Consider the following 23603-nt stretch of genomic DNA (forward strand, 5'->3'; position numbering starts at 1 on the left):
CAGTAGACTGAAGAAGACACGTGAGATGACATCAAGGACCCTGTCATTACTGCTGCTCTCTCATCTCATGAATTTGCACTTAGCTGAGGTCTCACAGGCCCATTCAAAGCAGGAAACAACTAACAACCTACAGCTAACTGCCTACAACTAACTGCCTACAGCTAACAGCCAACAGCTAACTGTCTACAACTAACAGCCAACAGCTAACTGCCTACAACTAACTGCCTACAACTAACTGCCTACAACTAACAGCCAACAGCTAACTGCCTACAACTAACAGCCAACAGCTAACTGCCTACAACTAACAGCCAACAGCCAACTGCCTACAACTAACTGCCTACAACTAACAGCCAACAGCTAACTGCCTACAACTAACAGCCAACAGCTAACTGCCTACAACTAACAGCCAACAGCTAACTGCCTACAACTAACTGCCTACAGCTAACAGCCAACAACTAACAGCCAACAGCTAACTGCCTACAACTAACTGCCTACAACTAACTGCCTACAACTAACAGCCTACAACTAACAGCCAACAGCTAACTGCCTACAACTAACTGCCTACAACTAACTGCCTACAACTAACAGCCTACAACTAACTACCTACAACTAACTGCCTACAACTAACTGCCTACAACTAACTGCCTACAACTAACAGCCTACAACTAACAGCCTACAACTAACTGCCTACAACTAACTGCCTACAACTAACTGCCTACAACTAACAGCCAACAGCTAACTGCCTACAACTAACTGCCTACAACTAACTGCCTACAACTAACAGCCTACAACTAACTACCTACAACTAACTGCCTACAACTAACTGCCTACTATTTACAGCCAACAGCTAACTGCCTACAACTAACTGCCTACAATTTACAGCCAACAGCTAACTGCCTACAACTAACTGCCTAACTAACTGCAACTAACTGCCTACAACTAACTGCAACTAACTATTTTTACAGCCAACAGCTAACTGCCTACAATTTACAGCCAACAGCTAACTGCCTACAACTAACTGCCTACAACTAACTGCCTACAATTTACAGCCAACAGCTAACTGCCTACAACTAACTGCCTACAATTTACAGCCAACAGCTAACTGCCTACAACTAACTGCCTACAACTAACTGCCTACAACTAACTGCCTAACTGCCTATTTACAGCCAACAGCTAACTGCCTACAACTAACTGCCTACAACTAACTGCCTACAGCCAACAGCTAACTGCCTACAACTAACTGCCTACAATTTACAGCCAACAGCTAACTGCCTACAACTAACTGCCTACAACTAACTGCCTACAATTTACAGCCAACAGCTAACTGCCTACAACTAACTGCCTACAATTTACAGCCAACAGCTAACTGCCTACAACTAACTGCCTACAACTAACTGCCTACTATTTACAGCCAACAGCTAACTGCCTACAACTAACTGCCTACAATTTACAGCCAACAGCTAACTGCCTACAACTAACTGCCTACAATTTACAGCCAACAGCTAACTGCCGACAACTAACTGCCTACAATTTACAGCCAACAGCTAACTGCCTACAACTAACTGCCTACAACTAACTGCCTACAACTAACTGCCTACAATTTACAGCCAACAGCTAACTGCCTACAACTAACTGCCTACAATTTACAGCCAACAGCTAACTGCCTACAACTAACTGCCTACAACTAACTGCCTACAACTAACTGCCTACAATTTACAGCCAACAGCTAACTGCCTACAACTAACTGCCTACAATTTACAGCCTACACTGGTATCTGGTGATATCTGATTATACATACGGTATAGTCATTTGTGCTTCAGACCCACAGATATATACAGAAAAGTGTATTTATCAGACCTGGGTTCAAATACTATTTAATGTATTTCAACTACTATTTCCAAACAAGTATTCATATCCTCAAATACTCCCATGCATTTAACCCAGGTATTTAAAAAAAACTTTCAAATACAATTTGGTCGACTATTTGATTTTTACAAAAAAATCTATCAGATACTCAAATAAAAGTACTTGTTTTGGCTGTGTATTTGAAAATGGTATACATTTCAAATACTGCAATACACATGTGTTTGAATCCATATGCATAGATGTACTATCTCCTCATATTCCCTCATATTCAATACCAGTGTCTCCCTATCCCGTCTCTCTCACACCAACCCCCTTGCCACAGCGGACGGCGATCCCCACTTTGTGGTTGAGTTCCCCCTCAGTAAACTGACTGTGTGTTTCAACATCAACGGGGAGCCAGGACACATTCTCAGAATGGTATCTGACCACAAGCACTCTGGTAAGACTGTCCTCTCAAGAGATTCTGACTTTATGTTTGATGTTTGGTTATGTGTTTTCATATGATTCGTGTGGTCTATTTGTGTGTGTGATCGTGTGTGTGTATGTGAGTCTAGGTGTGACAGTAAACGGTAAGCTGATCGGCGCCCCGGCGCCAGCGGGCAGCCACAAACAGCACAGGACATACTTCAGCACCATTACCATCGTGGTGAACCGACCCAAACGTTCCTACATCGAGGTCACCCCCAAGAAGGTCATTCTGGATGGACGTGACCGCCTGGTCCTGCCCTGCGACACCACAGTCTCCGTGGAGAGTGGCGGGCTTGTGGTGACGATAGTGGGAAAGTCCACCGTGACCGTAACCATAGGAGGAACCATTCGTTTCGTCATACTGGTGCATCAGTACAAGAACCCTGCTCCTTATCAGAGAAACCACCTGGGATTTTACATCTCCAACAGCAAAGGGCTGTCACATGACTGTCATGGACTACTGGGTAGGAATCAGAAACTACTAGTGGTCGGTGGGAAAAGGGGTCTTGAGTCGACATGGAATTAGGCCCTAGTGAGGATTACCATTGGTTTGCCTATAGCTCTGTGGTTCTTTTCCATTCTGACCCTCTGTGATTCTACTTCCAGGTCAGTTTCTGTATGAGGAAGTGGGACTCGCAGAGCTTCCTGGCAATGCCATGGCAACAGGAGACAACAGCACGTCTGCACGGTCACCCATCCTGAAGGTCAAAGGGCGTTCAGTGCCGGTGGTCCAGAAGACCCGGCGTATCTACAGCGGCCGTCAGAGCGTGGACTGCTGGTTCGCCAGGAACAATGCAGCCAAGCTGATCGACGGACAGTATGAGGACTATGTGGTGTCACACCTATTCGACACCGGCGATTGGCCCCACGGAAGTAACGGAGCCTGAGACAGGGGCCAATAAGGAGCCAGCAATGAACTTGTCCCGCGCACACAGAAACTATAACCCCAGGTATAGCTATAGTAGCCAACATGCTCATTTCATACCATCTGATGCTAAACCTCTAAATCAGCTTTCTTTTTGACCCACATACTCACACTCCAAACACTACTCAACTACCCATAGTCACATAGAGGACTCATCTTTTGATCTGTGCCAAATACAGTTGAAGTCGGAAGTTTACATACACTTATGTTGGAGTCATTAAAACTTGTTTTTCAACCACTCCACAAATTTCTTGTTAACAAACTATAGTTTTGGCAAGTTGGTTGGGACATCTACTTTGTGCATGACACAAGTCATTTTTCCAACAATTCTTTACAGACAGATTATTTCACTTAAAATTCACTGTATCTCAATTCCAGTGGGTCAGAAGTTTACATACACTAAGTTGACTGTGCCTTTAAACAGCTTGGAAAATTCCAGAAAATGATGTCATGGCTTTAGAAGCTTCTGATAGGCTAATTGACATCATTTGAGTCAATTGGAGGTGTACCTGTGGATGTACTTCAAGGCCTACCTTCAAACTCGGTGCCTCTTTGCTTGACATCAGGCAAAATCAAAAGAAATCAGCCAAGACTTCAGATAAAAAAGTCTGGTTCATCCTTGGGAGCAATTTCCCAACGCTTGAAGGTACCACGTTCATCTGTACAAACAATAGTATGCAATTATAAACACCATGGAACCACACAGCTGTCATACATCTCAGGAAGGTGATGCGTTCTGTCTCCTAAAGATGAATGTACTTTGGTGTGAAAATGCAAATCAATCCCAGAACAACAGCAAAGGACCTTGTAAAGATGCTAGAGGAAACCGGTACAAAAGTATCTATATCCACAGTAAAACGAGTCCTATATCGACATAACCTGAAAGGCCGCTCAGCAAGGAAGAAGCCACTGCTCCAAAACCGCCATAAAAAAAGCCAGACTACGGTTTGCAACTGCACATGGGGACAAAGGTTGTACTTTTTGGAGAAATGTCCTCTGGTCTGATGAAACAAAAATAGAACTGTTTGGTCATAATGACCATCGTTATGTTTGGAGGAGAAAGGGGGAGGCTTGCAAGCCAAAGTTAAAGCTTGGTTGCAAATGGGTCTTCCAAATGGACAATGACCACAAGCATACTTACAAAGTTGTGGCAAAAAAACAACAACAAAAAAAGTCTAGGTATTGGAGTGGCCATCACAAAGCCCTGACCTCAATACTATAGAAAATGTATGGGCAGAACTGAAAAAGCGTGCGCGAATCCATATGGGGAATGGGCCAAAATTCACCCAACTTATTGTGGGAAGCTTGTGGAAGGCTACCTGAAATTTTTAATCAAGTTCAACAATTTAAAGGCAATGCTACCAAATACTAATTAAGTGTATGTAAACTTCTGACCCACTGGGAATGTGATGAAAGAAATTAAAGCTGAAATAAATAATTCTCTCTACTATTATTATGTCATTTCACATTCTTAAAATAAATTGGTGATCCTGACTGACCTAAGACAGGGAATTTTTTACTAGGATTAAATGTCAGGAATTGTGAAAAACTGAGTTTAAATATATTTGGCTAAGGTGTATGTAAACTTCCGACTTCAACTGTAGCGTCTGTGACATCATGCGCAGTGCCATTGAGGCTATCTCCATTTTAAAGTAGTCAATTTTCTTCTTCACAATTGGCTGATCCCTCCTAATGACCCAGTAGGACATGACTCCAACTGGGTCACCAGGAGGGATCAGTTAAGGAAGTTGGAAGTCCCACCCAGTTGACTTCATTAAAATGGTGGATGCCCTCAATAGCATAGCCCATTCTAACACAGCCTTTTGGCTACTAGAGGCCGCTATCATTTTCTATGCTACTACCCCATCCACCCATCCCCCTCCAACCATGTCTTTCAATCCAATTCCTGTTGCCTACTTCCTGTTGTTTTTTCCTCAGGGGTATCTGCACTGAATAACCAACCATCAATATTCTTGAATATATTTTTTTACTATTTTTAATATAAATGTAATAAGGACATTGTTTGACGTATCGTTTTATACTGTCATTTTGTACATGTAAATATAACCTTTATTGAACCGGATGAACTTTTTGTGTGTAAAGGAAGTAAAACATAAAAACAATATTTATTTGTAAAGATCAACTTTTTTCTGAACAGCTCTAGATTGTGAGTACACTTGAAACATAATACTAACATTACCAAGTAAACAGTTCTATGAAAGTAACTAACAGTTAACACAAACATTTAGTATAAGTATGTGCTGTATGTGGCCCAAGCAGGAATCACACCCAAAACTAGTACTGTGTTCCATCCTACTGAGTTAATCCCATCAGGGCTTTAAAGGCAATGTCCTCATGTTCTTAGAGCTCATATTCACGGTAAACACTGTTCAATCGGAATTGCGTTTAACAGCCGCATTGTCTACAAATCGTATTGGGACTGAACCCAGGCCTTAGTCATTGCAGGAAGGCAGGCTCTTTGCATGCTAGGTTGAGGTGCTCACTGGGAGAGCAAACATGTAAACCTGGTCAAGCTCAAGTGGTGACACTCTGCTTAGGATCACACCAGACACCCCCCTAACTAACTCTCTCCTCTACCAGTCCCTGTGCCAATGACTATCTCCCCCTCTAACCACCCCCCGTCATCAGTTTGGGGTCAAAGGCCCGTTGCCCCCCCCCCCCCACACAGGTGTACTACTCTGCGTCCCGCTCAGGTGTCTGTCATCGAGCTCAGCAGCCACCGGGCTGACCCGAGCCACCAAAGGTATTCAACACTCGTGGTTTTTTTATTATACAATTTTACTTGAATTTAAATTAGAACACAAACAATAGTGACAACAGTTAAGACAAAGACATGTTTCTTGTTGTATCATAAATTAATCATGAATATATTATAGCAAACATGGCACTTTCAAGTGGATATCCATTAAGCATTCAGTCACAATTCAAAATTCTGTTTCCACAAAACACATACATGATGGATTGGAGTAATGCTAAATAAAATATATGTTATAGACAGAGCATGAGTCATTTTCTTTTTTTACAGTGAATAATTAGCATAAATGTAGTGTCGCAGGTCCTCACAGTAGCTGTTCTACACATTTGAGGTCACGTGAAATGACAGTCTCACAATCAGAATCTTTCACATCACTAAGACATTAAATGGTTCCAGGAACATCATTAAATCATTACAAAAATGGCAGTACTGTATTTTCATGTTAGAGTTAACAGCTCAATGATTGAGAAATGTGATCTATAAGAATGAACATTAAAATGGTAACCTGAACACTATTTTGCTATCTCAGGTAATCTCTGAATTGACTGTGATCATTTCGGTCATACCACTTCGAAATCTCCCATTACATCTCATGACCACAGGTTTAACCCCAAGTAATATGAATAGAGTAAAATATGTAAAATAGACAAAAGAAATAAGAAAATACATTAGAATGTTCAAAATCACTCCATATCACTAAGCTCTTTAGTTCATAGTAGAAACATTGCAAATATTTGTATAAGTCCAAATCAATCCCAAATGGACATCCATGAGGAATATAAAATGATCTGGTCCATTTTCCACATAGAATACCATTTTCCACCTTGTTAAACATCTTCTGGAGACAGTGTGAAGAACTGTTCCAGACCAGACCACTACAGTCCAACTCAGAGATAAAACATTTCCAACTTTAAGGTCCAACTCCTCCAGCTGAGTTACAATAGTCAAACAACTGATCTGAGTGGACGTGATAGGTGAAATCAATGATTGAAACTATCCAGCCCTTCCACCTGTTAGTGGCGAAGGAGGAAAGGAGACAAGGACACTAGTAGTTGATTCTACTAAATACTACAGGTCCAAAACAGACTTTTAACGCATTTAATTACAGGCTATTAGACACTGTATGTCAAGGTTTAAACCAAGCAGTAATCTGTATGATGTCAAAGAGCTCTTTGGAGATCAACAAACACCCTTTTCACAAAATCCCCCTGAGAGTGAGGACAGATTTACTCTTTCATCACCACTGTCGTGTTCCCTCAAGCTCACACTGTGCTCTCTAATTATCTCCATTAAGAGACACTTTATAGCCACACCGAGCTTGTTGTTTCGGTAAACAGGGACTGCAAGGGCGAAGGACTTTTTTTTCTCTCCTTCATCAAGCATAGTTCATATAACATTCAACATCCTCATAACAGCCAAGTCATCAAAGACATCATTGGGATGTGTACAATGAAAAAAAGCAAATCTGTGTGTTCTGGAAGGAGCGTACAGGTCAGCGTATGTGTGGCTCGGGTCAGCGTATGTGTCAGGGTCTTGAAGAGAAGGATACCAGAGCTACACCTCCACCCAGCTAGGTATTATGCCCACTACTGGGAGGCGAGAGCGGGACCCTCCTCGGACCATTGTTGAACTATCCTCCTCCTCAGTGTCTGTTTCGACTGTCAACAGGACCTAGATGAGGGAGAAACACGTCAGAGAATAGATACACAAACATAGAGACACCGTCACACAAACATGTGAGCAGCTGTCGGCCAAGATGAGGTGATGTGTCCAGGTCTGGTGTGTTGTTATTCCCACTCCAAGACTATAAAATCCCACTTTATTCCCTGTCTGGAATATTGTCCAGACCAGTGCTCCACCACATATAATCCCAACAGAGCGGAATTCCAATTTCATACCGTTTCTGGAAAGGCCTTTATGGCATAATAATTCCACAAACAGAAAGTATTCAGACCCCTTGACTTTTTCCACATTTTGTTACATTACAGCCATTTTCTAAAATGGATTCAATTATTTTTTTTACAAATCAATCTACACACAATACCCCTTAATGACAAGGCAAAAACAGGTTTAGACATTTTTGCACATTTATTACAAATATTTAAACAAATATCTTATTTACATACGTATTCATAAGTATTGCTATGAAACTCTAAATTGATCTCAAGTGCATCCTGTTTCCATTTATCATCCTTGAGATGTTTCTACAACTTGATTAGAGTCAACTTGTGGTAAATTCAATTGATTGAATGTGATTTGGAAAGGCACACACCTCTCTATGTAAGTTCCCACGGTTGACGGTACCTGTCAGAGCAAAAACCAAGCCATGAGGTCAAAGGTATCGTCCGTAGAGCTCCGAGACAGGATTCTGTCGAGGCACAGATCTGGGGAAGGATACCAAAAAATGTCTGCAGCATTGAAGGCCAAACTGAGCAATCGGGGTGAAGGGCCTTGGTCAGGGATGTCACCAAGAACCAGACGGTAACTCTGACAGAGCTCCATAGTTCCTCTGTGGAACATCTCTGCAGCACTCCACCAATCAGGCCTTTATGGTAGTGGCCAGAAGGAAACCACTTCAGTAAAAGGCACAACAGCCCACTTGGAATTTCCAAAAGGCACCTAAAGGACTCTCAGACCATGAGAAACCAGATTCTCTGGTCGACTGAAAACAAGATTGAACTCTTTGGTTTGAATGCCAAGTGTCACATCTGGAGGAAACCTGGTGAAGCATGGTGGTGGCAGCATCTTGCTGTGGGGATGTTTTTCAGTGGCAGGGACTGGGAGACTAGTCAGGATCGAGGGAAAGATGAATGGAGAAAAGTACAGAGAGATCCTTGGTGAAAACCTGCTCCAAAGCACTTAGGACCTCAGGAATGAGGCGAAGGTTCACCTTCTAACAGGACAACAACCCTAAGCACACAGCCAAGACAACACAGGAGTGGCTTCGGAACAAGTGAATGTCCTTGAGTGGCCCAGCCAGAGACCGGACTTGAACCTGATTGAACATCTCAGGAGAGACCTGATAATAGCCGTGCAGCGACTCTCCCCATCCAACCTGACATAGTTTGAGAGGGTCTGCAGAGAAAAATGGGAAAAACTCCCCAAATAAAGGTGGGCCAAGCTTGTAGCGTCATACCCAAGAAGACTCGAGGCTGTAATCACTGCCAAAATGTGCTTTAACAAAGTACTGAGTAAAGGTTCTGAATACTTATGTCATTATGGGGTATGGTGTGTAGATCAGGGTTGCACATTTTGGGGACTATTCAGAGGTGGAATCTTTCCATGGGAATATGAGAATTAATGGAAATATTTGCAAATTAATATTAATACCATTTAAGTGTAGATGTTTTTTGCATTGGATATACAGTGGCAAGAAAAAGTATGTGAACCCTTTGGAAATACCTGAATTTTTGCATAAATTGGTATCTGATCTTCATCTAGGTCACAACAATAGACAAAACACAGTCTGCTTAAACTAATAACACACAAACAATTATAAGTTTGTCTTTATTGAACATACCGTGTAAACATTCACAGTGCATGGTAAAAAAAGTATGTGAACCCTTGGATTTAATAACTGGTTGACCCTCCTTTTGCAGCAATAACCTCAACCAAACATTTTCTGTAGTTGGGGATCAGACCTGCACAACGGTCAGGAGGAATTTTGGACCATTCCTCTTTACAAAACTGATTCAGTTCGGCAATATTCTTGGGATGTCTGGTGTGAATTGCTCTCGACGTCATGCCACAGCATCTCAAATCGGGTTGAGGTCAGGACTCTGACTGGGCCACTCCAGAAGGCGTATTTTCTTCTGTTGAAGCCATTCTCTGTTGTTGATTTACTTCTCTGTTTTGGGTCGTTGTTCTGTTGCATCACCCAACTTCGGTTGAGCTTCAATTGGCAGACAGATAGCCTAACATTATGCTGCAAAATGTCTTGATGAACTTGGGAATTCATTTTTCCGTTGATGATAGCAAGCTGTCCAGGCCCTGAGGCAGCAAAGCAGCCCCAAACCATGATGCTCCCTCAACCATAGTTTACAGTTGTGGTGAGGTTTTGATGTTGGTGTGCTGTGCCTTTTTTTCTCCACACATAGTGTTGTGTGTTCCTTCCAAACAACAACTGTAGTTTAATCTGTCCACAGAATATTTTGCCAGTAGTGCTGTGGAACATCCAGGTGCACCTTTGCAAACTTCAGACATGCAGCAATGTTTTTTTTGGACAGCAGTGGCTTCTTCCGTGGTGTCTTCCCATGAACACCATTCTTGTTTAGTGTTTTACGTATCGTAAACTCGTCAACAGAGATGTTAGCATGTTCCAGAGATTTCTGTAAGTCTTTAGCTGACACTCTAGGATTCTTCTTAACCTCATTGAGCATTCTACGCTGTGCTCTTGCAGTCATCTTTGCAGGACTGCCACTTACAGGGAGAGTAGCAACAGTGCTGAACTTTCTCCATTTATAGAAAATGTGTCTTACTGTGGACTGATGAACATCAAGGCATTTAGAGATACTTTTGCAACCCTTTCCAGCTTTATGCAAGTCAACAATTCTTAATCTTAGGTCTTCTGAGATCTCGTTTGTTCGAGGCATGGTTCACATCAGGCAATGCTTCTTGTGAATAGCAAACTCAAATTTTGTGAGTGTTTATTACAGGGCAAGGCAGCTCTAACCAACATCTCCAATCTCGTCTCAATGATTGGACTCCTGACTCCAATTAGCTTTTGTAGAAGTCCTTAGCCTAGGGGTTCACATACCTTTTCCAACCTACACTGAGAATGTTTAAATTATGCATTCAATATAGTCAAGAAAAATACAATAATTTGTGTATTATTAGTTTAAGCACACTATGTGTGTCTGTTGTTGTGACTAAGATGACTATCAGATCCAATTTGATGACCAATTTAGGCAGAAATCCAGGTCATTCCAAAGGGTTCAAATACTTTTTCTTGCTACTGTATTTACCATATAATTTGTAGACAGAAACAAACCTTTTACCTTGACATATGTAGACAATTGCAAATGATTAAATTAAAATGGGATGATTTCACTAAACAACAAAAGGGAATATATAATGATCCCAATGATCTATTGCATCCCCCAAAAACATTCTCAACATACATCTGTAAAATGGTAGTCTAGAAACTAAAGCTCTGGTTGTCTTCCTCTCAGGCTTCCATGTCTTCTTCCTGGACCTCCTCAATGTTCACCTCTTGAACATCAGACACTGAGGCCTAATCTTCACTGTCACTTTCCAACCTTGTTGAGGATGGCTCATTGTCAGGCTCAAAAAGCTTCAAATTTTCCCAGATGGCCAACATTTTTTCAACCCTTGTATTGGTCAGCCTGTTACGTGCTTTGGTGTGTGTGTTCCCAAACAAGGACAAGTTGCGCTCTGAGGCGGCTGATGTTGGTGGGTTTTGGAGGATGTTTTATTTAACTAGGCAAGTAAGTTAAGAACAAATTCTTATTTACAATGATGGCCTAGGAACAGTGGGTTAACTGCCTTGTTCAGGGGCAGAACGACAGAGTTTTACCTTGTCAGCTCGTGGATTCAACCTTGCAACCTTTCGATTACTGGCCCAACGCTCTAACCACCTGCCGCCCGATGATGGAGGCAACAGGGGAAAGAGCCTCAGATCCACAAAGTCCCTTCGACCAGGTGGCTGATGAGATATGTTGGCACGACTGCCATATTGCATCTCTATCCCAAAGCCCTTGCTTGGAAGTGTCCTTCGCCAGACTGCCAAGAAGCTTGCCCTCATCCAGGCCAAGGTGGCAAGACACAGTAGTGATGACATAGGCCTTGTTGATCTCTGCACCAGACAGGATGCTCTTGCCAGCATACTTGGGGGTCCAACATGTATGCTGTGGAGTGTATGGGATTCAGGCAGAAGTCTTCACGCTTTGATGCATTTGATGCAGTTTCTTCTGCTTGGAGCAACAGTGAAGTGGGCAGGGCAGTACGGATTTCTTCCCCTACATCTGCAAGCAGAGTCTGAACATCAGACAGGATGGCATTGTCTCCCTCAATTCGTGCAATGGCTACTGCTATAGGTTTCAGGAGTTTCAGGCTGCTTACCACGCTCTCCCAAAATACATCATCCAGGATGATCTTCTTGATGAGGCGATGTCCATAATCGGCAGATTGTGATATGGCCATTTCTTGGAGAGACTCTGTCCCCTTCATGAGACTGTCAAACATGATGACAACACCACCCCAACAGGTGTTGTTGGGCAGCTTCAATGTGGTGCTCTTATTCTTCTCACTTTGCTTGGTGAGGTAGATTGCTGCTATAAAACTTGATGACCCTTCACATACCTAACCATTTCCTTAGATCTCTTGTAGATTGTATCCATTGTTTTCAGTTCCATGATGTCCTTGAGGTGCAGATTCAATGCATGAGCAGCACAGCCAATGGGTGTGATGTGAGGGTAAAACTTCTCCACTTTAGACCAAGCAGCCTTCATGTTCGCAGCATTGTCTGTCACCAGTGCAAATACCTTCTGTGGTCCAAGGTCATTGATGACTGCCTTCAGCTCACCTGCAATGTAGAGACTGGTGTGTCTGTTGTCTCCTTGTGTCTTTGCTCTTGTAGAATACTGGTTGAGGGGTGGAGAGGATGTAGTTAATTATTCCTTGCCCACAAACATTCGACCACTCATCAGAGATGATTGCAATACAGTCTGCTTTCTCTATGATTTGCTTGACCTTCACTTGAACTCTGTTGAACTCTGCATTCAGCAAATGAGTAGATAAAGCATGTCTGGTTGGAGATTTGCATTCTGGGCAAAGAACATTCAGAAATATCTTCCAATACACATTGCCTGTGAGCATCAGAGGTGAACCGGTTGCATACACAGCTCGAGCAAGACATTCATCTACATCTCTGACTATGTTCCTCCACGTCTGATTCCAGGAGGACCATGAGATGCTGCTATCGATAAGGTGTCTGGTTAATCATTTTCGCCCTGAATAGAAGTAGAGGGATTTTTGTCAGAGGTTGCTTGTTGTGAGTGCTGAGGGAACTTTATGCACTTGGTCAGATAAATTCTCCATCTTTGTTGGATTCTTCCCATATGATTTGGCACAGTATTTGCAAATGTTCACAGCTTTTCCATCTACATTAGCTGCAGTGAAATGTCTCCACACATCAGATAGTGCCCGTGGCATTTTCCTGTAAAAAAAGTGCAGAAAATAAATAAAAATGCTATTCATTGTACAGATAAATAGTTAAGCAGTTAGATTAAACAACCCCTTTGTAAGATAAATGTGTTAAAATGTATGGAAACAGGTGAATTAACACTCAGTTAGCAGGCTCAAGCAAGCTGAAACCCACATGGTAGCAAAAACTAACTAGTAGAAATTGTTAAGAAGTTACAAATGATTTAAACACTCTTTGCTGTAGGCTACTATTTACTAGTTAACAAAAAAATAATGTCATAAAATATATTCACCCCACCCAGTATTATAATCAAAACTTACCAGAAAGTATGTAGTCCTTGGCTCAGACAGTGTAGTAGTGTGGGCTCAATAGTATCTCATTAGTGTGCAAGATCTTGAGAATCAGCTGTGCATGTGATGGAAGATTGCACTGTGCATGCAGAGGGTTGCAATTCCATTGAATTCTTTGCAACCCTAGCGTAGATTGATGAAGGGAAAAAATTATTACATCCATTTTAGAATAAGGCTATAACGTAACAAAATGTGGAAAAAGTCAAGTGGTCTGAATATTTTCTGAATGCACTGTATGCTGGATACAGAGACATCTTGGATGAGATTATGGTAGTGTGTGCATGCATGTGTGCGAGTGTGTGTGCCCAATGCAGACATCTTGGATGAGATTATAGTAATGGGAGAAGCAGAGGCAGAAAGGGGGCTTGCCCAGCCTTCCTCTCTCCCCAATATGAGGCCAATCCCAAATAAATCTTCATTCAGTTACACTCAAACCAAGAGGCCAGACTACCGATGCTGTGTCTGTGTTTCTCAAACATTTTGTTGTGATAAAAGTAAAACAGCCTACTCTGAACACCATATGGCCACAGCTGACCATGGATGAAATCCTTTCCAAACACTATCCTACAGACCGTGTCGGGAACTGAAATCAAACTCATTGCACACAGACACACAGCCCAACCAAACTCCAACAGTTCTCCCTAATCAATGCCCTCCTCTCTACCATGGACAGAGGGAGAGAACTATCTTCCCCTCCTCTTTTCATGACATCAACGAATGGAAATTAATTCCAAATGTCACCTTTATTCCCGGGATGAAGGGATGATTTGTTGCTGCTTGGCAGAGTACCAGGGACGAGGAGGGAGAGAGAAACACTGCCAGTCTGTCATCATCATCATTGTGACTCCAGAGGGAGGGTGAGAAAGAGAGAGAGGACAGATAGAGAGAGTGTACAGTAACACATTGAATGCGTTGGAGGAGGGCAATTCTGTCTGATTACCCAAAACAGAAGGCTTCTGTCGACAGTCTCACTACTCCAATATACAGTACATGATTTCACAGCCACTCAAATGGAACACTATACACCCACTGGAGACAGTTAACTAATATCATAATGACATCACTATTCACCACCTACTAACTGTTCTCCCACCAAATACAATTCTCACAAAGGATCCAATGAAACAAGGTGATCACACACTTACGGTAGACTACATCAACAGATTAGGTGCAACTCTACAACACAGAAGACACTTGACTCAACGATGTGACAACTGTCTGGCCGATCTAGCTCCATACATCCATCACTCGTGTCTTGCCAAACAAGGAATGTAAATAACATTGCTGTGATAATCAGACTCTTATTTTCCAGAACAACAGGGACAAGCAGGACATGGACTCCATTTCACACGACACGGTCCAACTCGGGTAACGGACCCACAGAGAAACAACACCACAAATTGACGGGAGAAAACGGAAACAAACAAAAATGGAGTGAAAGGGGGAGAGGAGGTTGAGGGGGGGTTCCCTGACTCAGTCTTTCCTTGACAGTAACTATGTGGGCCAGTTGCCCTTTAGACCAACCCAGAAAGCAGTGTGTGTGTGTCTGTGTAGCGTGGAATCCCCCATAAAACAGGTGTAGACAGGCTAAATCACTATCTATCATAACGACATCTATCATAACTCACACACACACTCCGTTTCTTTTCTTTCTCAACAAACACAGACGTCATGAGCCAGTGTCCCATGGGGATGTGGAGTGTTGTGATTTTTGGTGGGAAAGTCTCTCTTACACCCATGGGCTTTAATGTTTTATCATCAAACGGCATCCCTTCATGATCCCACAGAGCAGTAGCACTCAGATCTGCAGTTCCCTCTTATGGTTAACTGTAGGGCTGGCCCCAATTATTTGAATGGTCGATTGTTTGGGAGATAGGCTGGTAACCAAGATTATTTAGTCGAGCAGTAGCAAATATACACTACATGACCAAAAGTATATGGGCACCTGCTTGTCAAACATCTCATTCCAAAATCATGGGCATTAAATGGAGTTGGTCCCTCCTTTGCTGCTATAACAGCCCTCACTCTTCTGGAAAGGCTTTCCGCTAGACATTGCGTTGGAACATTCCGTTGGAACATTGAATGGAAGCAAGTACCCGCAGCAGTCTCAAGAGCCCTAGTGAGGTTGGGCACTGATGTTGGGCAATTAGCCCTGGCTCACAGTCAGCGTTCCAAATCATCCCAAAGGTGTTCGATGTAGTTGAGGCCAAGGCTCTGTGCAGGCCAGTCAAGTTCTTCCACATGAATCTCGACACACCATTTCTGTATGGACCTCGCTTTGTGCACGGAGGCATTGTCATGCTGAAACAGGAAAGGGCCTTCCCCAAACTGTTTCCACAAAGTTGGAAGCACAGAATCATCTAGAATATTATTGTATGTTGTGTTAAAATTTCCATTCACTGGAACTAAGGGGCCTAGCCCGAACCATGAAAAACAGCCCCAGACCATTATTCCTCCTCCACCAAACTTTACAGTTGGCACTATGCAATGAGGCAGGTAGCGTTCTCATGACATCAGCCAAACCCAGATTATTTTGTCGGACTGCAAGATGGAGTCCAATGGCGGCGAGCTTTACACCACTCCAGCCGACAGACGCTTGGGCATTGCGCATGGTGATCTTAGGCTTATGTGCGCCATGTAAACCCATTTCATGAAGCTCCCGACGAACAGTTATGTGCTGACGTTGATTCCAAAGGCAGTTTGGAACTTGGAACTGAGTGTTGCAACAGAGGAAAGACAATTTTTACACACTACAGCAATCATGCGGTTCCGTTCTGTGAGTTTTTGTGGCCTACCATCTCGCGGCTGAGCTGTTGTTGCTCCTAGTTTCCACTTCACAATAACAGCACTTAAAGTTGACCAGGGCAGCTCTAGCAGGGCAGAAATGTTACAAACTGGCTTGTTGGAAAGGTGGAATCCTATGACGGCGCCACGTTGAAAGTCACTGAACTCTTCACTACGGGTCTATGGAGATTGCATAGCTGTGTGCTCCAACAAGTGTGGCTGAAATAGCCGAATCCACACATATATATACATGTATATATAAAAATTAATGGCACACGAGACACCGGTCTTATTCGTGCCCATCCCAGTGAACTAATCCATTACGGAGGCCGAGACTAATCCACTGCAGAGGCCGCGGGGTGGCACAGTCTAAGAAGAGGAGTGTGGCTGCACAATGCACGTCTCTCTCCAGAATGGGCTCCCTCCCAATCTGTGTACATTCGTTGTTTCATAACTTGCATTTGACTGTTAGTTTCAATCAATTCCCGATTACATACGTATATCACCAGTAGTCCATTTACAGTTAATTCCTATCATTTGTAATCTACCAAAGTTTGTCTGGTTACGGTAATGTCTGTTAATGCATTAAATATATTATTCCAGACTTTTACTATTGTCATTACTGGAGTGGACACGTTGTTTGCAGAGTGCAAAACCTATGCTACACTTGTGAGAAACAAATTTTGGTTTTACGTCATTACATTTTCATTGTGTTTTGTTTGGAGCGCACCTGTCAATGTTGAGTAAAGACGCGCACCTGATTACACATAGAAGTAGGTCTATAGGCTACCTGGTCTGCGTGCAAACTTAGGCATATAAAATGTGCCCATTTGGGGATCTGATAGTATTTCTGAATGGTTTAATGCATGATCACTAATGAGCTGCAGAGCTTCTCAAAGTAATTTTTTTCACCTCAAACAGCAAGCAAACAAATTGTTTTTACATGAATTGAAAATGACAATTCCCCAATGTATTTAAAAGAAAATCTTTCCAGCGTTCTCCCTTTCAATAACCACTCAGCGTGAAAGGGAATAATGTCTTGCTCTGACCCAGTGGAAACATCATAAAAATAGGCCAACCTGATTACTTCTTATCCCTTACGCAAATAGCCTACTGCTGTGTCTGTTCTGAGCTCACTAGCATGGACAACTTTGAGGGCCCAAAATATTTTATACAATGTTGCAAGAAGTTTCAGGCCAGACCCAAGTTAAATAGTTTATACAATGTTTAAAGTTCGCTGCAGACAGGCCATGCGTAGCCAATGTGATTTATAGGATATTCATTTTTAAATCAAGACATTTTCTACCTGCGGGCAGCAATGTTTTTATTTGTTGGTTTTATAGGCTATTTTTTACATAGTTGGCAATGGCAATAGAAGTGACATTTTAGGTTTGTATCATTTTTATTTAGATAGAATTTTGATTAACCACATAACAATGATTTTGAGGTACGAAGACGTTTTTATAAATGAAAATATTCCACAAAAAGGTGCATATGAAAACCATAACTGGCACGCAGATCGGTAGAAATGGTAAGATAAATTGGCATTCCACATGAGAAATGTTGCCGACTTCTCATGTAGCCTATTACCGGCAACTTCAGGAGAGTAACGGCAGAATCTGCAAAAACCATTAGGAGCGGGAGGAGGATGGTCGGGACAGGTTAAGGTTTTTTTCTTCTTGTTATCATGATCTCTGGCCCCCTCTTCAGTCATTTGTGTCTTATTTCATCAAACAGTGATCTTAAAGTATCAGACAAGCTCAATGCATATAGATCTGATTTTATTAAAAAAAACACATATGGTGTTTCTACACATGGAAAAATACACGTGTTAAAATTGGTCGAAAGAACAGATGGCTTTCGGGTCGACCAAGATTATTTATTTTATTAGTCGGGGACATCTCTAGTTAACTGACTCTCACCCGTGACTCGTCGCCGGTAACCCACGGCGCCGTGGAGTCGACCTTGGTCGAGGAGTCGCAGGAGTCGACCAGGCTCTTCAGAGTCTTGTACTTCCTCATCATCAGACTGTCCACCACCCAGAACATGATGGACTACAGAGGGTCACACAGAGAACAAACTCAGTCAGTAGAACCGGTGCAGTGGACACAGAATGATCACTGTAGCCTAGTAAGCCTGCATACTGTAAACTTTATGCAGGTTTTCTATCCAGAAATATAAGCTTTATGCACTGTCTGGGACACTACATATACCACAGGAGGTTTGTGGTGCCTTAATTGGGGAGGACGGCTCATAGTAATGGCAGGAATGGAATGAAAAGAACGGTATCGGACTCAAACGCATGGTTTCCATGCGTTTGATACCATTCCATTCACTCCAATCCAGCCATTATTATGAGCCGTCCTCCCCTCAGCAGCCTCCTGTGACGTATACACAACATTATGCAGAGTGCTGAGACTGAAGGTGAGACTCACGTTGACAATGAAGGGCACGATGAGCATGACCAACACAAGCTCCACCTGAGGGTTAGGGATGTAGTCCAGCAACACAGACTGCAGCTGGAACATCAGTGCGCAGAGAAACACGGCGTCACAACACACACACTTTCAATTTGGGCAGGGCAAAATAACAGGCGTGTTACACAAGCGACTGTCATGCAATGCCATTTAGATCGTCACTGGTTTGCACTATAATAGAAGGAGCATCTCTTTGGCTCTCTACTGTGGAACATGAGTGAGATTGGAGCTAATGTGATGATTATGTGGTATTCACCATGTCAGAGAGAGAGAGAGAGAGAGAGACAGACAGAGAGAGACAGAGAGAGACAGAGACAGAGAGAGACAGAGAGAGACAGAGAGAGACAGAGAGAGACAGAGAGAGACAGAGAGAGAGAGAGAGAGAGAAATGCTCCAAGTATTCGATTTGTCTGGGATGAGCTATGTTAATGACAGTTTGGGCTGCCGTTGACCTCCCCCCACCCTTTTCACCCTGAGAAAAAAGCCCCAGTGTCAAAACAAAAAAGATATAAGTGTACTGAAAAAAGCTAAACGACTCTTCAAGAGAGGAGCAGTGAACAGAGCAACAATGACCCTAAAACACAAAGGTGATCCACAGCCTCGAACAAATAATCAACCAAACAAGACCCTAGTCCCAGAGACCGGATGATATTCCTTTGGCTGAAGGTCAATGTTCCCATTCTGTTCAAAGGACAACTCTTTCTCTTTGTTCTCTCCAAAACCTTTCATTCTCCCTTTGTTTTTCAGGCTTGACTTTTTGTTGACTTTAAATTGTCACCAGAGATTTCAGACACAGAACAGAGAAGAAAGAACATGGCTGACACTTCCGCTCTCTCCCTCGAGTGGGTAGTCTCTCAGTTCCCAGTATCTGGGTTAGCCCATGTCCCTGGAGCAGGTGATTGTGGGTATGGTGGGCCTACTCACGTTAGTCCATCCAGGAATGAGCAGGACCAAGCTGACTACACTCTTCTCCAAGACCATGATGAGAAGGTAGACACCACACTGACCGAGCCACGCTGCAGCCTGGGGAGGGTCACCTGGTCAGACAGAACAGACCATTACTTAATGACCACACTGCAACTACATACACTGACCAACGGACTCAGATCATCACCTGGGGAAGATCAGCCATAGAGAGGATGACGCCAGACTGCCACAACCACACATTGACATTCATACACACAGAGACACACAAAAACCCACACACTCAGTGTTCTGGTCTAAACACGTCCCCACGTGTACTATTTGCGTCTCTCTTTCATCTCAGTGTACACAGACAGGGACATGTCTCTGTCATTAACAAACACTCTCAGAGCCTGGGAACACCGCAGAAACAGACAGACGAGAGAGAGACAAAACAAGAGAGAAAGAGAAGTTAGACAGCAGAGAGAAAGGTATAAGAGAAACTGCGGGGGGGAAGGCAAAAGACAACACTTGCCATGATTGCATGTTGTTCAGCTCTTTAAGAGGACAGAGTGGGTTTACACAAACAGCTAAATGTCTTACTATTTGTTTAGTTCTCAGGACTAATAGTTATGACAGAGACAGTATTTCTAGCAAGCTTTTGGGGGAAAGGTCAGTACACAGAGGGAGCGTGATACAGATCAGATGGAAACTAAAAGCCCACTCAAATATTTGGCCAGTGGTCAAGGCACAGCTGCATTTACAATCCATTGGATCATAATAGTCAATGGAAAAACCAGCATGAAACAGAACCATGTGCAGATACAGGAGAAAAATGACCTTGTGGAATACAGTAGATTAACAGACTAACATTTAAAATCTTATTTTGGTTCTGTATTCCGATTCAAATTTATGGACGGAACGAGTGCAGCAATTGGCTAGAACTTAATCCCACACTATTGCCACCATCGCCCTTCGGAGGATGTTTTTCATGCAATATTCTCATGAGCCTACAGCGGCCTCCAGTGGTGAAAGGAAGAAGAGTCAACCTTCATGACATATTCCCAAAATTAACTGGCACAACCCTCTCCAATGACACAGTCACAGAGCAGTAGTAGTCTACGCTTTGGCCAACCTCCAAACATTTGACACGACCTAAACAGATGTCTAGGAGACTCACCGTATTCTCCAAAGGTGAGCAGTGTGAACTGCTTGTACTCCACGATCCTGGAGACAACCTTGACCCCCACCCAGATGACCAGCATGCCTAGCGTGGCATCGAGCAGGAAGTTCATCAGATACCTGTGGAAACCCACCAGGAAGCCGGTCAATTATTTGACATGGGGCAAAAGGTAGCCTAGCGGATAGAGCGTTGGCAAAGTAACCGAAAGGTCAGTGGTTGGAATACCCGAGCTGACAAGGTGGAAAATCTGTCAATGTGTCCTTGAGCAAGGCACTTAACACCGCATTTGCTCTAGGGGCACCATACTACTATGGTTGACCGTGTAAAACAACACATTTCACTGCACCCATCTGCTGTATGTGACAACAGAACACCTTATTTATTTATCATAATGATTGGTTGAGACTTTAGATTGGCAGGTGGTTTCTGCCAACCTGTCCAATCACAGCTATGGACTCACAGGGAACAGGGGTCCATTTCTGTGAGGTTGGAGAGGAAGACATTGGCGAAGTGGATGAAGAGAGCGCCAATGGCCTGCTTGGACGTGTCATAAAACCTGTAGAGATGGGGTGAAATGTAGGATGGTCATCACCATGGTGACTTGTAATAGCCAGATACATAAGAGTCAAGCAACAAACATTGACATCTCTAAATCTAATAGAATTTATGATCCTCTGCCATGTGATCAACCAACGGTCTCCTGTTCTTTCCTGGGGGTTTGATACAGACTCTGATAAGAAATAGTAATAAAAACACCACTCTCACCAGATCCTCCATGGTCTTCTGACCCCTACGGGCTCATGGAACCTCTTCACTGTAGACAGAGAGACGCAGTGAGAGAGAGACAGCCATAGAAGAGTGAAAAACGCTATATTTGTGTGTGTGTGTGTGTACATGTCCTCTGTGGTTCCAGGAGAGATGGATAAAGAAAGGCACAGTCAGAACCACATGCTCCCTCAGTCCACCCATCCCCGTCAGGACAATGGTAGCTCAGGGCTACGTGTCTAATAGGAACCCACTGTTCCTCTCTCTCCAGCTCACACAAGGTCTGAGTGTGTGACTGTTCACATACCAATCATCATGTTGTGGCTGCAGTTTGACTCATTATCACCCAAAAACTATCTGAAGGTTAGAATGCAAAGCCAGAATTGGTGCCTGGCATAAAATGATAGCAACTGTATCCAAGAACTCTGACACGCAAAAGGTGTGGCCAGTGGTCTGTCAATGGGAGGAAGTCACCAAAATAGCCAAGAGGAAGAGGACTCTAAACAAAGATGGATGCATCTTGCCAAGCAGAGGAGAGGCATTGAGGTGGACAGTGCAGCTCTGCAGTGCATACCAGTGCAGCGCTTGGCTGAGTAGACCATTGATTTTCAGACTTGGGTACTTTGGCTGGTAAAGTACTTACATGCTGGCTAAATATGGATATTCTTACTAATAAGTAACTGCGAGGAGGTCAAAGCTAATTGATCCTCCACTCACCTTTAGAGTCTGACCCCTTTCTGTCATAAATCACTCTGTTGTAAAGTACATGACTACAAAATGTCATCTCACTGTAGACAGAGATATAGACAGAGCCTATTCTCTTATATTCAAAAAGACATTTATGTATTCTGTAGATTTTATGACCACCCTCTCAAAACTGTTTATTTTCCCCATCATACAGCATAAACGTTCACCCCTGTTTTGAAGAGGCATTTCAATAATACAAATGAAACGGGTTTATAGATTGTAGACTTATAAACTACTTGTAAACAATAGTCTAATAGTTATAGGATACATTCGAGATCGTTTACATTTGTGTTGATATGCCACTGATGATGGCTACCAGCGGCGTTGAATATTTTAAACCTGGCACATAAAAGGATATGGGAAACATTCTTATAATACACTATTTACATTGATTATAATATAATTATATATGCATTATCAGCCTTATAAAGTGCAACAGCAGCCAATCGGATAGAAACGTCAAATAGCATAAACAAACAAACTGCCACGTGCTCAGATGGAGTGTAGCTCTGCAGTAGATAACAGTGCGGTGCTTGGCTGAGCAAACCCTTGATGTTCCCTTTAGAAGTGATTTTTAAGTATTTTATTTGAAACATGGTCTGCTATTTCGAAACAATAAGTTAGCCTATACAATTATAAACTATTGAAACATTGTTACGTTCTCTTCTGAAAGATACTCACCCATCAATGTGCTGAAGGCAACTATGGCCAGCAACCCTTGAATCAAGACTCCGAATCTGTTTGTCAAAGCCCCGTTATCGCATCCCTGAGGATTCGTCTTCGTAATGTCTGACACGTTCGAAATCTCAAAAGCTGCATTATTAAATAGTCTTTTGACCAGAAAAACACCATTGTATCCGTAAATGTCCATGTCGAATACTTTAAAAACACCCGTGTCAGACAAAGGACAAGGGGCACTTCCCCTGTAGTTTGCGAGGAGAAATTCCGTATATCCTCAAGAAAAACAAAACAACGAATTTGCCATGCTATCACTGCTCAATGTCTCTCTCGTGAAGTTAATAGAAAAGTATTTTGCGAACTAAAAAAGTCCCCGAAAATGTGAAAACTAAAGTTCGGAACAGGGGTAATTGTTCTACTCCATATCAAATGTTTTTGAGAGCGACAACACCGCAAAATGAGTGATTATGACGTCACCTCCTGCTGTTGAATTCCTTGGATCTCTCTGCGAGCGCA

General features: G+C 42.8%; 2 protein-coding genes across 2 annotated transcripts in view; one reads left to right on the forward strand and one right to left on the reverse strand.

Moving 5' to 3' along the window:
• LOC135515903 (inter-alpha-trypsin inhibitor heavy chain H5-like) overlaps positions 1–5384 on the forward strand; it is an 18394-nt gene extending 13010 nt beyond the window's left edge. Inside the window, exons 12-14 of the mRNA XM_064939755.1 lie at positions 2189–2305; positions 2421–2798; positions 2941–5384. Coding sequence (XP_064795827.1) covers positions 2189–2305; positions 2421–2798; positions 2941–3221 — 776 coding nt within the window. The 3' untranslated portion in view covers positions 3222–5384. The remainder of the gene's footprint in view (positions 1–2188; positions 2306–2420; positions 2799–2940) is intronic.
• A 732-nt stretch (positions 5385–6116) lies between these two features.
• On the reverse strand, positions 6117–23569 carry LOC135515902 (store-operated calcium entry regulator STIMATE-like). Its single transcript, XM_064939754.1, has 8 exons — positions 23091–23569; positions 21663–21711; positions 21358–21453; positions 20895–21016; positions 19736–19848; positions 18770–18853; positions 18257–18388; positions 6117–7706 (listed from the first exon to the last, which is right to left on the reverse strand). The coding sequence occupies exons 1-8, from the start codon at positions 23278–23280 to the stop codon at positions 7590–7592; spliced, it is 903 nt and encodes a 300-aa protein (XP_064795826.1). The 5' UTR covers positions 23281–23569; the 3' UTR covers positions 6117–7589.
• Between the last annotated feature and the right edge of the window lie 34 nt (positions 23570–23603).

Source organism: Oncorhynchus masou, chromosome 27, assembly GCF_036934945.1.
Source record: "Oncorhynchus masou masou isolate Uvic2021 chromosome 27, UVic_Omas_1.1, whole genome shotgun sequence".
Lineage (NCBI taxonomy): Eukaryota > Metazoa > Chordata > Actinopteri > Salmoniformes > Salmonidae > Oncorhynchus > Oncorhynchus masou.

Excerpts from the sequence above, each read along its gene's own strand:
- LOC135515902 (XM_064939754.1), bottom strand. The coding sequence starts at position 23,280 with ATGGACATTTACGGATACAATGGTGTTTTTCTGGTCAAAAGACTATTT. Across the intron at positions 21,017-21,357 it reads GAAATGGACCCCTGTTCCCT|GTATCTGATGAACTTCCTGC; the intron begins GTGAGTCCATAG and ends GGGTTTCCACAG. Across the intron at positions 7,707-18,256 it reads TTACCGGCGACGAGTCACGG|GTCCTGTTGACAGTCGAAAC; the intron begins GTGAGAGTCAGT and ends TCCCTCATCTAG.